Genomic DNA, 14,382 nt, shown 5'->3' with positions numbered 1-14,382 from the left:
GCACTCATTGATCTGTTGATGAGACATCAGCCCCCAGTGCAGGAGGTAAGGGTGGCCGTTGGTTGGCTACATTTCTTTCTGCAATATGTAATCAAAAAATGGAAGGAGGTATGAGCATAATTCTTACCACCAAGCCAGCTGCCTGCAATCTGTAATATAAAAGTGCCTGGCAATCGGCACTTGCCTGAATTAAATATCTTTCAAGACAAAAATGAAATCGCAAGTCAAATGAAATACCACACAACAGAAAGCTTGTCCTAAAGTCATCGCCCTGAACAGGCTCACATACATTTGGTGTTAAAGTGAATGTGATTGCTTGAATGAAACAGAGATCACTGAGACTACAGTTGCTTGGGGCTTTTGTAATCATGTAGCTGAGAATAGGAGCAGCTGAGAGAAGTGGATTTGTTCAGATGTAGGAACAGAAGGCTTAGGGAAGACCTTAGTGCTGTCTTCACTGCCTAATGGATGGTGTAAGGCAGATGAAGCTAAAGGCATCTTGGTGTTGCACAGAGAAAGGATGAGATATAACAATGCAAGTTGTAGCATGGGGTATTCCTACATTAGATACTTGTAAAAAAAATTAACAATTAGGGTGGTCAAATAATGGTACAGGGGACCAGAGAGGTTGCTTTTATGATGCTATCAATTAACATTTCATCACTACAAAAGCCTGTGAGGAGGGCAGCATACCAGTATTTAAAGGTACCAGGGAAAGGTGGCACTTCCCTCTTTATCTCTGCCATTTTCAGAGGGTTCACTGTTTACCAGGTAGGATTTGCTAATTTATAGCATGCCAATGGTTGCCTTTGTAGGTACTCCAGGGGATCCAGGTCACTTTTCCTGGCAGTCAAGTAGTTGTTATTCATGAGGTAGCTGCTACAAGGTACAAGTATTAGTAGCCAAAATCAACAAGAGACATTAAGTACCGCATTTGAGAGTGCAGACCAGGGGAGAAGTAGCTGTGTACTATGTTGGAAACCATGCTTCTTTGTTAAAAGCATTTTATCCAGTGCTTTTAACAGGCATGATTCACAGATGTGCTTCATTATAAAATAACAATTCCTTAAAATAGTCACACCATAAAACTGATTTTGTTTTGGTTTTCTCCTCAGAAAGCACAAGACTCCTTGACATCTACCTCTTCCTGTTCAACAGTTTCCTATTAATTACCAAAATTAAACATCACAGAAAGGTAATAATGGATAGAGATCTACATGGTTGTGGTTGTTACGGTTTTTAGCTTGGTAAATATTTTGAGTGCACTTTGGAAGACTGACCTAATGATAAATACAAGATGTCTCATCAGCATGAAGGACTGGTGATACCTCCTTAATAGAAAACCATAACACTGATTCAAAACACTGCTTCTAGGCTCAGTATGTCACAGACACACTATGACAGGCAGAATTTACATTACAAGACCTTAGTATTTGCCTGTGTGCCTGGTGGAGTTCCGACACGCTGGATTCCCGCGGCTCAGAAAAGTGCAAGGTTATGATAAGGTTTGTAATGCTCCCTCAAGACTCAGTTCAGCACCTGAGAAATTTTTATCCCAGAGGTATCAGAACTCTTGGAAAGAAGTAGAAAAAAGGAGGGGAGGCAGGAGAAAACAGGGAAATGGAAGGCTGGCTTTGTTCTCAGCGCTAACACAGTCTATTGGACATCTCCTCCCTTTGCCTTGATTTCTTGTTGTTGTTTAAAATGGAGGGAGTTCTATACATGATAAATATCTGTATTTAGCCACCAAAAAAGGGAGCGGATGACCTGATATTACTAAAGCTTCAGTGCAGGTGTGCATCTAGCTAATTAAGTTTATGAAGCTGATGTCAATTAAGGCTAAGTGAACCTATGCTGATCTCAAGACCTTTGTGTCTGATTTAAAAACTTGGGTTTTTCTTTAAAGAAGTAGGTGTTCTGCTTCTGTAGGAGATAGGGAATGCATGCAGTGAGAGATTCTAGATCAGCAGCACCATCCCTTAGCAACAGAGGTGGATGAAGGGAGCAGGGATTCAAGGGACCCACAGGCAAGTCTCAAAGGGTTGTCCAACATATATATTTTGGGGAACCTTCTGTAAAGGGCTGCAACCTATCTGGCAGTCCAGATAATCTGGTGCCCCTGGCACCGTCTGCATCTATGCGAGGGGAGGAGTTGAGGAAACACATCTCCAAGGGATGGAGAAAAAGTCCTGCTGTTAAATCGGAGGGGGGGGGGGAAGGCGGAGAAAAAAAAAAAAAAAGAGAGAGTTTTGAACACTTTTGTTTTCTGCCTGTGGACTCATACTGTGTTTCTAATGAGGCTTTTTAGTACAAGGTATGATGTAGAGCTCCAGGTACCAAAGATTTTTCTGAGGTTCCTCAAGCAAGTAAGCTGTCTGAGTAACTTTGGTAAGAGAAAGCACATAATTTAGGCCTGCTTAGTGCGTAAACTTCATGAGCAGATGGCAGACAACCAGCTAAGCAACTTCATCTTCTATTCCCAGAAATACAGGAGCTCAGACACCAGTTTAATGCCTGTCTGTCCTTCCCTCACTCCTGAGCTGCAGCCCTTCATCAGAGAGGGTAGATTTTGCACTGTCCTAGACCAGCCCATCCCACTAGACAGACTGATACTGAAAAACGTTGACCCCATACACGTTACAGGTATGTGCCTATGTGCACGTGAACATCTTCATAAATAACAACCTCAGTGCATTGTCTATGTGGCAGTATAAAGGGTAAGATGCTATTTGTCCACAAACCACCCTTAGATGCCTGGGGTGCCTTAGCACTCTGGCTTCACAGCTCTTCTCCTACCATGAAGCATGAACTGCTTACACAGATGTCACATCCCATGTCCCCCTGCCTCTAACAGTGACTTTTACATATGCACCAGATATTACCCGCTCACCCTAAAGGAGGTAGCTAGATTTCAGTGACTTCTTGCTCACAAATCAAGTATTTCCTTGACCTAACTGTCCTCACACTCTGTCAAACCTTGGGCATCCTTCCCAAGCACACTTTCAATCCCATACTAGTTATGCAGCATTTTCTGCAGTTGTCCCACTGCACTGCTCTCCTGGGTGTCCTCACATGTGCACAGCAGCAATTCTCAAGGAGGCTGGAGAGATCTACCTCCTGTTGCTGCTCCTACTCACCTCCCTACCAGCCCTTGAGAGGATGGAAATCACCTACTGTACATCAATGCCTCCTTGCTTAGAGACATCCAAATGCACTGCCAGGGGAAACCAGCCCCAGTAACGGCTGCTGTGCCCTTGGGTGAGGTAGGGAGGAGGACTGACCTCCACAGAGAGTGACCAAACTTACCCTGACAAAACAATGTCCCTGAAGTCACAAATCAGAGCTTGGGTGAGGGAGCAGGCATGAAACATCAGGTTTCCCTTTGGTCTGAGCCACTCATTCAGGCTCTCACACACCCCAGTCTAAAACTGCCCAGATCTCAGGAGCCTCCTATATCAAAAGGAAACAAGAGAAATACAAATCTCAAGGGCCTGTCAGCCATCCTAATCCTAAAGGCTGAGAGGAAAAGTTCAAGGAGCTAGAGTGCTCTGTAGAAAATCAACAGATATGGAAAGCAAACCTAGAGCCCATAAAATTCATTATAACTTTGAAATATATTCACCCAGATTACTTAGTATTCAGCATCAATACTGCTAGGAAATAAAGGTAGGCAATAAAAGGCAGATTACTAAAGATGAGATAAGGGGATGAACAGGGAATAATAACATCTTCCAGAAGGTGCTCCAAGCACTGTCTGTCTGTCTAACAAGTCTCCCTACCAGCCCAGCAGAGAAGTAACTGCAGCAGCCACCTCTCACCAAGGGGAGGGCAGCCCCATGATCCTGCCTAAGCCCAGACTAGATGCAAGGTTGACAGCTTCTGAGTGCTGCTGTGGGCAGTGCAGCCACCCTCTGTTTTGTCCATATGGCCATATACACCATAATGGAGATGGGAATAAGATTTTTGGATTTTTTTCCAAGTCAACATTCCTGCACTCAGAGATTTCTATTTCTAACCAAGGTCCACATGATCCAGCAGCAGAATAGGCAAAGTTACCTGCTGCATCCCAGCCCAAGCTCTGGCCACTGGCTACGGCCCTTCCCTGCACACAGGACCTCATTGCCTGACTTCTCTCCCACATATTCCTACCAGCTTTATTACAGTCTCTGTCTATAAGTCTGTCTCTTTATGGCAATCTCTGTTACTTACCTGTAAGTCTTGTAACACCTTGGAAGCTCCATCCTAATACAGAACTCCTTGGAGTGGAATACAATAAAAATAGTGAGAAAAATGACTACAGGGAGCTTGTAGTTCAGATTTCCACCATTTTGTGTAAAACAATAAGCAAAACTTTCACTGCCAATGGAAAATACCCCTTTGCAGGAAAAAAATAAAGTTTAAACATCCAGAATGTGTGACCTTGGGGAATGCTGCCAATTCATTTGCAGTCTCAAGGAGAATTTTGCTATTGGTGGCAGTAAAAGATTAGAACTGCTGTTGGTGGCAGTTCTCAGAAATGGCAACATCTGACTTGTAGTGATTGTAGTGAAGAAACCCTGATTTTTGATCTAACATGTACTTTTGCATTCACTCTTTGGCTGAGGGTTGATCTCACTTTGGGGAAAAAATGTACCTCAATACGTAGACTAGGAAAAACTATATATATTGCAATGTCATAGAACTACTCTTTTGGTAATGGGCAGAGGGATGACAATTATGCAAGATAATTCTAGCCCGAAGCTTGCTACATATCAGTGGAGGGATAAGAGCCATAATGGTGTCCTTATAATCCTGGGAAGCTACCCTAAAGCAGAACTACCTGCAAATGCCAAAACCTTTTACAAGAGATTTACACTTACATGTAAAGTGTAATAGTAGGAACCCATATCTGAAGCTCATAAGAGCAACATACTTTCTGATTAGGAAATCACTTTTCCTTTAATATTCGGCTGTGGATTTAAGATTTGGGGAGAACCCAAATCCACCATCATCAGTCCAAGTGCAGCCATTTCCCTACATGGGAGTCATAGTATGGACTTGTTTGAAATAAAATTAAAATGGGACCTTTCTCTTTAATTTCTGATATTTGTTTTTCTTTAATTTCAGTTAACATTTGGTCCACTTTGAGTGGAAACTTCTCTTCATGACCCTCAGCTAGACTCAAAAGCACCACAGCTGTACAATGGTAAAATCATTACAAGAAATGAAAGCAGTATTAGCTTTTGGAAATAACAACGCCTCCTGCACAAAAAGAACTAACCCTATCAGGGTGTATTGCCCTATTAAGAATCATAAAATACGATTCATGTATCATTTCTTCAATCATAATCAGACAATGGGATACAAAGTTGGACTGACAGCTGTACAAGGGAATTTCTATCACCTCTTCACATTTTTCCAGTCTTCAGCCTGTGAAATGCTTTCCTAATACAGCATGAAAATAGGTACCGGCAGTGCATAGCAGTCTTCTTGCTACAAGCTCAAACAGAGGCTGCTAAGGTAAGTAGCACACTATTTTTTTCTTCTCTAATTACACAACCACACTTTCCCTAGAAGAGGATTGCAGCCTGAAAGCAGCCATGCTGTGATAACAATCTACTACAGTTGTGACATTTGAACAGAACCAGACCAAAACAAAATAACAACCCAGTGCTCTGGCTCACACACTTCTTACAGGATTTTTGCTGTTGAACACGTACCAATTTGCTATCAGGGCTGGCAGCAGGTCATATTCTTGTTGAAAAACACTGTAATTTCTGATTGGTAAAAAAACAGGCATTTTTTTGTGTTGCAGAAATGAAGACAGTCAGCCCCTCCAGAGAAGTCAACGCCAAAACACAAACCCCCAGCTTATAAGCAGTAGTACTCAGATCAGAAAACTGTAGCATGCTCATCTATGCACAATACACATCTTGCAATTTCAGGTTGAACAGATGGTATGATTCATTCTACCATTACATATGTTTACCCCCATTTTCACACCACATCACATTCTAGTAATAGCGCTGCATGTAACATCTGAAAGTGTGGTAGACACTTCACAGAAGTATATTTTTTTCTCCTGTAAGTTGAATTTCATTCTCTAGTACCTAACGCACACAAATTTGACTAGCAACAATAGTAATTCTTAAGAGTAAGTAACAGTAGACAGACTTCTTCAGAGAAAAGCAATGAGTGAATTCTTCCCAAGTCTGTTGGTACTTGGAACAGGTATCTACTACAGATACACATACTATAGATACCTACTCAAGAAGTAGTTACCTTCTCCTATAATTGAAATATTACGTTTCCCTTCTAAAGCTGCTTTCACACTAGGTGGCTACCATCTTCTCAATGTCTCCCAAGTCCAGTTTATCAGAGAAGAGAGCCCTGCTGTGAAGGGTACTTTTCACTTGGATGTGCTGGCATTACCCATTTTGTTGACTCAGGGTGCTCTAAGCCCTGGAAAGGGTAGACTTTCCAGAACTGGTTGAATGAAGTAAATTACCTCATTTCAGCTCCCAGGAAGCCAAATCTCAGCATGATCAATAAATTTTTTAAGGAAGCTTTGCTAGCCAAGATGAGCTCATGGGTTTAGCTGATGTGATTCTGCAAGGCACAAAGGAAGGTGATCTGAGTAAGATTGATGGGTTGGTCTAGATGACCTTTAAAGGTCCCTCCCAACTCAAACTACTGTATGATTCTGATACTGCTGAGTAGTATACAGGGAGCTAAGTATACCTGAGGCAGATGAGTGCCTCAAGCTGGCTAAGCTATATCTAAAGGGAGACAGCAAACTGAAGCCATACATGTCATATTCCCATTGACTCATCCCAAGCAGAGGGCTGACTCTTAGATCTCCTGACTTTTGTGCAGTGTCTGCCTTGGCTCCCAGCTCCCTTGAGAGGCCCAGGCTCACCCTGTCCACCTGCCTCTTGCTGCAATACTGCACTCTACCAACCGTGTGGGGAGTTCACATGGGGCATTGAATGTTGATGCAGTGAATCCCATGCCCTACTCCCACCTCTTTCTCAGAGACCAAATATTCAGCAGACACATGAAAACACAGACCTGAAATACACTGCTGTTGCTCATCCCACCCATACCACTATCCTGCCTTCCGTTCTCTACCCCATCTCCCATCCTTCTCCCTGAGCCTTGAAAAGCTCAACAGCTTAAATCCTGATCCCTGTGAGCCGAATACTGCCTGGCAAAGCACTGTGCAACCACCATCACTCTGCACATCAGACCTCCTCTGCTCCAGAGGGGCCAGAGCAGCCACCCTGTACCAAAGGCAGGCTCTGTGCTCTGTCAGGCACATGCAGACTTTTCCATGTCCTCTGCTGGGACCCCTTAGAGACCTGTAGGTCATTCAATTTATCTCCAGCTTTCTATTTTTCTAAGGGATGTTTTTAACTCATTCAGGGTATAAACACACAAAAAAAACCAACCAGATGGGTCAATACAAAATGTATGAACCCCAGCATAGCCTGAAGCATGAGGCTGCCCCTTTTCTTGTGTTTCTACTCTTTGCATCAAAGCTCAGTGTCTCTGCATGCATTACAGCAGGAGAGCAGCTCCTGACTAAGCAAAATAAAAACCCTGGGATGGAAGAAGCACAGCTAGACCTTAAGCCTGTATTGCTGCCAACTAATTTGTAATGTCTAATCACAGCAATTCAGAGACAACTCAGCTTCTGTGACCCAGACCATCTGGGCTAGCACAGAGAGAAGGAAGTTATGTGCTTTAAATCCTATCTCTCCAGCCATCACCCCCTGCTCTCGTATCTTGATGACAGCAGATATAGAGCTGAATGCTGTCAGCATGATTCTAGAAACAAATTCATGTGGCAGCACACGACAGATCTCAGAGGGGAACAGAATTTGTGATGCTGATAGCACTGGGGTCATCTTAATCAGAGGAACAGGAAGCCCAAACTGCAGGGGCAGCATTAAGCTAATAAATATTACACAAAAAAAAAAGAGTGAAATAGCCTGCAGCAAGCTTCACTGTTACAAGCAAACAAAAAAAATTAAACCCCCACCTTCCAACCAAAAAGGAAACAAACCTTCACTGGAAATCCCTGGCCCTAGACACTGACTCCAGCAATGTGTAGTGACCTGAGCAACTGGGAGCCTTGGTTCTGAGAGAATTCATGTTCAGCTCAGGAATCATGAGCATGCACCTTGAAGAAAGGCTAAATAAAACTCTGGTGGTTTATCTGTTTCAATTACTAGGACTTTTTTCTATTATCTTGGTTAACAACTTATTTTTTCCTGCTACAGAAAACATGGATGTCACAGATAGAAACAGCAATCTCCAATTACTCCGTGCAACATGAAATCAAGAAAAGCACCACTTTCTGCCTCCCAGCTGAATCCTCTGGAATTCAATAACTTCAGCACAGCACCGACAGAGGCAGTGGAAGACTACTGAAGTGATAACACAGTTATATCTTCCAGGATGCCTTAAGTTTCTGAAGCTAACAGATTTCTGACTTGACTAGGCAGGTGTAAGGAGTTTTGCTCACAGAATGTAGGGATAAATTGAAGGGGGGAAATGTGCCTTGCAGTAAGTGTATCACTCTTAGAGGCTCCTTTGCTTCAACTAGGGTAAGGCTCTTGCTATCCAGCGGAGCTTTGATACAGCTTGTTGTTTCCTAGAAAGCAGGACAGTGGAAACACCTCTGTTCGTGATAATACCTTCACGAGAAAAGTCTAGAAAGGTTATTTTGAGAGCATTCACACTGTATTAACAAATTTCATTAAATTAATATTGTGTAGCCATAGCTGCTGATAGTTATGCCTCTCTACCAACTGAATTATAATATCACAAGATGTTTTTGCATTAACTTGAGCATGAGATCAGCGAAAGCATATGTTGTGTTGACTTACTAATTTTTAAAATGAGATTATTGAAGTCTCTTTGGGAAAAGTCATAATTACATATAACACTCAGTTAAACCAGAGATGCTACTGGATATATAAAAAGAAAGAAGTGCAATGATGCCCTGCTTTATTTGCATTTTTTTTACCTGAGGTTTTTCACCACTTTATTAGCAGCAGATCTGTCATGATGCATTTTTTTACACCCATTGCAGCCTTTTAGGTCTGCTTCAGAAACTCGAGTGTTGCTTTTGCATTAAGCCGTTCAATACTTCTCTGCTATTTCAGATCTGTGGTCCATGTAGCAGAAGTGTGCCCATTATTAGTCACTTCATTTTTCCCTCTTTTGAGGTACTAGAAGACACCCACAGAACAGCCCGAAACTACTTGCCACAACATTTGTGCAGGTTACTACCATGGAGGAAGGGTGCTCTAACCAGGTTAGCCTTGGCTAATCTCCTGGTATTAGCCATAAAGGGAGACTTCCCTAAAGCCAGTCCCAGTGACTGTCACTTTTCCCTCTTTCTGTCCCAAACCAACTAGTCTCCTCAGCAGGAAAGTATCCATTAGAATATCCCCTCAGAATCAGAAATTACTTCAGGGGGAATGGAATAGAGAAGCCTCGCAGATGAGGGCTATGCTGAACAACAGTGCAATTCCAGTTGTTTACAATATTCACACCACAACTGAATTAGTGATTAGTTTGAGTGCTGCCCCTAATCCCACTCCTCCCCAGCAATACCCAAGTGGATGTGGTTGTACATTTTACCCACTGGTTCACCAGTACATACAAGCTACTGTCTGGAGGCTGTATATATGTACGTACTCACCTGGCTGAGCACCTTCCAGATGCAGCCTAAGGCCACTGCAATACACATCCCTGTGCTTTTCCCTGTACCTGAGGTAGGCAAGCTCTTGTCACAGCTTCCTGGGAAAGGAACAGCCACTCAGGCTCAGTGCCAAGTGGTGAATGTGTAAGGCAGGAGAGCAAAACAGTGGAGACAACAGATCTGCTGCAGGGCTCCACACAATCTGCAAACACTTAGCCACAACTTGGCTTACACAGCTGTGCTCAATCTTCCTGATCCCAAGCCAAGCTTCACACTGCATCACACCCTCCCCCTTCCACTACTAGTGCCTCATCAGAACCTCACAGTACCTTGAAACTCAGGCTGTCTCCAGGGAGATGCAAGTTAAACAGGCTGTTCTGTGGTCTGAAGACAAAGATGTCTCAGGCAGAAATTAACTTCCCAACTCAAAGTTGGGAAGGAGACCTCTTTTCTGTATCTTTTCCCACTGTCTACACAGTGGTGCAAGAAAGACCTGCTTCAATAGTTAAACACAGGTTTTTGTGAATGCCCCACAATTCAATAGTGGCTTTGTTATGGAACTGGTCTCACACACATCAATCACCTGGCTTCTATGCAATACAGTTCCACCCTGAAAGACATTTCCATCTCACAAACAAGCCCTTCATTAGCCTAAAAAAATAAAACAAGAGCTACTTCTGAGTCTTCCAGTTATGCCAATTGTTCAACTGCATTGAATGCAATGGCTGAACACAGACAGTGACTTGAATGCAGGATACTCAGCAGCCTTTTGCAGTTATTGGGAATGGAAAAACTACTCTGAATTTAACCTCTGAGAAAACAGATTTGAAACACAGCCATTATCACTGCCTCCTCAGGAATGTGAAAACTTTTCTTGCATCTCCCCACAAGTCTAAGAAACTGAGCATTTAGCTTGTTCTTAGATGTACAGCTTCCCAACAGGTCATTTGTAAAATGATATATCCTCCATTTCAAAGCAGCTTTGCTATCTTGAAATGGGGCAAGGTAGTCCTGAATGACAAAACTGGTCAATCAGAAAGGTCTAATTTTTCTTTTTTTTTTTTTTATTGTCATTAATCATTCCTTTAACAGGTTAGAAAACAAAAAACCCAAAACATTTCAGTAACATTTCATCATAGTTTATACAGAACCAGTTGATGCATGGTGTCATCTCCTCATCCAAATCCACAGCCGCTTTCTGTATCGCTGAGTTCAGGAATTACAGTGCACACTGGACTATATTCTTTCACAATGTAAGGCACAACTACATGATCGCAAGTAGTAAACACACACACTGAAAGTAGAACTTAAGAGAATGGAACTTCAAATAAAAAACAAAACAAAACAAAACAAAACCAAAACACACTCATGCAAAAAATCTACATACACCTACCAAGATGGTATGATCCAGTTTAAAAGAAGTGCAGTACTCTCTAGGTAAAACTGCAACATAAGGCTATTATAACACATTACGTCTAAATACTGGGTAAGAACTTAAAACTTTTCCCATTTATATTTTATGCAATCATACAGAAATCAAGCTGTATGAGCAATATTCACATCTGCAATAATAAACTGATCATTAAAATTGAGAAAAGAGGCAAACAAGACAATGTAATTTGTGGCACACATCCATTACAGTACTGAAGAAAAACCAAGACTAAACTAATGGTACATTTGGTGAATGACAAAACTGCATACAAAATTGCTTACACCCAGCAGACCATAATTATGACAGCTTGTGGTTATGATTTATTTCCTGTCCAGCAGCTGAAGTTTGCAAGATTGGAACTACAGAAGTTAAAAGAACACAGAGTTTACAGTAACTTGAAACAATGGAATACTTTCAAACACATTAAATGAAGAGACTTCTTTCCTTTTTGGTGATAAAGCTTTGCAATTTTGGCATCCACTATAACTTGTACATAATGACAGTGAGCAAACCTTATTAAACTTACCTAATGTTTGAATTTCACACTGAGAGGTAGTTTAAATGAAATCTGATGTAATGGCATCAAATGGTGGGGCTTTATGATTTATTTTTTTTGTGTGTGTGACTTTTTCCTCTTTTTCTTACAAAAGTGACAAATCCTATACAAGCAGCATTTTGGACACATTACTATAAAAAGTTCTGGTATTTGCTAACCCAGTGAGATGTTCTTTCAAACATCCCTTTGATGCCCAGAATGAAGCTATAGTGTGATACAGAGTACTTTGCCATAAAGCCACCAGCAGGAGCGTGGACTTGCCAGCACTGACCTGTTGACATATAACGATGAACACTCTTTCCCAGCCCTCTTTACCCAAGAATGGCAGGAAATACAGACGAATGTGGTTTAATTTAGGTCACAGGGGGAGGAAAAATTGGAAAACACGCTTACCAGGATTCTGCTTTCATAGTAACATTGATCTAAAAGGGTTAGCAGGGCTTCAGTAATCTTCAAATGAGCAGATGCTCCTGTATCTGTTGCACAGTGAGTGCAGTGTGTGGTGAGCTACAGACAAAAGGCATAGTTTATTACTTTAACTAGTACCTATCTTCTTCATTACTGTGATCTTAAGTGGCATCTAATGCTCTTTCTAAAGATGCAAACCTCTTTATTCAGTGCCCTTAGAAAAAATGAAAAAAAAAAACAATCCAAAACTGAGTTTCTGTGGCAAGGACTTCACTATCCAGTTATTGCTGGGTCTGAAAAGTACACAATTTAGTGCTTTTGGAAAGCCCGTGGTTGGACAACAATTCTAAACTTACCCTAGAAGGGATGCTGAGGTCAAGACTTCGAAAATTACAAAGTATACAACTGGCAAGACCCTTGAAAATACACAAGATTCACGTTTTCTCATTTAATAATCTTAAAACGAAGCTCTACAAAGACAATGTGTATGTGATTACATGGGTTTTGTTGTTACATGTGCTCTCAGACAATGATCATGATTTTGGTACAAAGAAATCACAAGTGCAATTCTCCTTACATAGCAAGGGGCCAAACGTAATACAGTGAGAAGTTCAGCTGAAGACAAACTTTCTGCTCATTGATTACAGCTAACACATGCATTGTAAAGTATGCCATTCCACTTACTGTAGATTATATTCAGTTAGACAGCAAAAAGTGCATAGTGCAAATGACAGTGTTGTTTCCTAGTCCTCCAAGAATATGAGAGTGGGAGGGGTGGTACTTGGAGGAGTAATTTATCAGTTTCAACATACCCAAACCATTATACCATTCTTCTTGTCATAGCTTATATTCTATTTGAACTTAAGCTCCAGCAGTTTAATATCTGCCACTACATCTGGTCATAATAAGTTATAAAGTTTTCCAACAAGCATTTGTTTCCATTTGATGTTTATCTGACATTAAACAATCCAGAAAAGTACCCGAGTTTTCCAGGTCCCTTCTTTAGGAATGTCACTTCTCTTAACATCTAGCATGAAAGAATCAGTTATTCTTGCTCACGTAATACAAACACAGCAAGGTTACTTCATGTTTCTGCTCCCAAAACCCTTCTTGCTTCACTAAGAAAGCTTTTCCAGTGTGGATTCACAAATAATCTTAATCGTCCCAAAACCAACAAAAATAGTTATTCATTATTCTTGTGTACCTAGTGCTCCACACTTTGGCAACTTGGTTACTTGATGCCTTCCAAATAAAGAGGGATAAACCTGCACTGTACCCTGAGCCTTGGACTCTTGTGCCAGAGAGTAAAAACAGCTGAAAAATGAGATCCTGCTAAACCTCTTTCTTGCCTCTGCTGGAAACTCCAGATGAAAATTCCTTTTGTCTCTTCATCTGCAGAGAAGAATTTTTCCTACTGTGACTCATTAATTTTATCCTTTCTGTTCAACCTCTGCAGAAAGGGGAAGATTACTGTAGGGAATACATGAGGAGAAGAAATAAATAACAGTGAAGCACATCCAGCTAAGATCAAAAGCCTGACACTGACCTCTGCAAAGCTACCTGCCTGCAGAGGGGTTGCAGGACATAAGTATGAACTGCTGACCTGAGGTGCGAGTAGAACTGTATGACTGGCATTCTGGAGGCAAAAACGCAAGGGACTGTGGCTCTTTGACGAGGAAGAGAGATGAAGTCTCCAGGAAGTTCAAGAGCTTTTCCTACCCTTAACAAGAGCCTTTACACTTTTTGGATTGCCTCCGTAGCTTGCCTCTGCCCATGTGGCAGCTGGTCTCTCATATTCTGCTTCCCCAGCACTTCTGAATGTGGATGGAGTGTCTTGCAGAGGGGAGAGTTTCAGGGACAAATCCCACACTTCACTGTCCCATTCCTGATGCCATGGTAGTGCCTAGCAATCAAAAGCAGCTTGATGATACCACACACCTACTGGTTTGAGCACTGGTTTTACTGTTATTTCCACCTCTTGCTCTATAATGGTCTCTCCTCAGTGAATGAGAGCAATCTGGTTCTTTCTAGAGGCTGTTGAAACACACCACTATGTGTCCTCCAGTTCCAAGATTAATCTCTTCTGACATTTTATTAGTTTTTCCCTCTGTTCCTGGGTCTGTGGTCTAAAAAAACCCAGTACATTAAACTATTTTGTCTGGAATCCTTTAAAGCAGCATGGTAAAAATTACCAGGCTTTTTACTAGGTTTTCCTATTATTAATATTTCAAGCAGTGCAACAAAACACCTACGTTCCTACTGATACATGCCCATCAAATCAGTCAGACTCTG

General features: G+C 41.7%; 1 protein-coding gene across 1 annotated transcript in view; it reads left to right on the top strand.

Annotated features, from left to right (window-relative positions):
* The window catches only part of PLEKHG7 (pleckstrin homology and RhoGEF domain containing G7), a 30,573-nt gene extending 21,732 nt beyond the window's left edge, over positions 1 to 8,841 (top strand). The window contains 4 exon segments of the mRNA XM_062633883.1: positions 1,116 to 1,195; positions 2,484 to 2,643; positions 5,402 to 5,499; positions 8,265 to 8,841. Of these exon segments, the coding sequence (XP_062489867.1) occupies positions 1,116 to 1,195; positions 2,484 to 2,643; positions 5,402 to 5,499; positions 8,265 to 8,375 (449 nt within the window). The 3' untranslated portion in view covers positions 8,376 to 8,841.
* Positions 8,842 to 14,382: the final 5,541 nt, after the last annotated feature.

Source organism: Pezoporus occidentalis, unplaced genomic scaffold (genome assembly GCF_034315485.1).
Source record: "Pezoporus occidentalis ecotype Australia unplaced genomic scaffold, CSIRO_AGI_Poc_V1 ctg112, whole genome shotgun sequence".
Lineage (NCBI taxonomy): Eukaryota > Metazoa > Chordata > Aves > Psittaciformes > Psittacidae > Pezoporus > Pezoporus occidentalis.
Note: the sequence above shows the minus strand (reverse complement) of the source record. Positions and strands in the feature narration are given on the sequence as shown.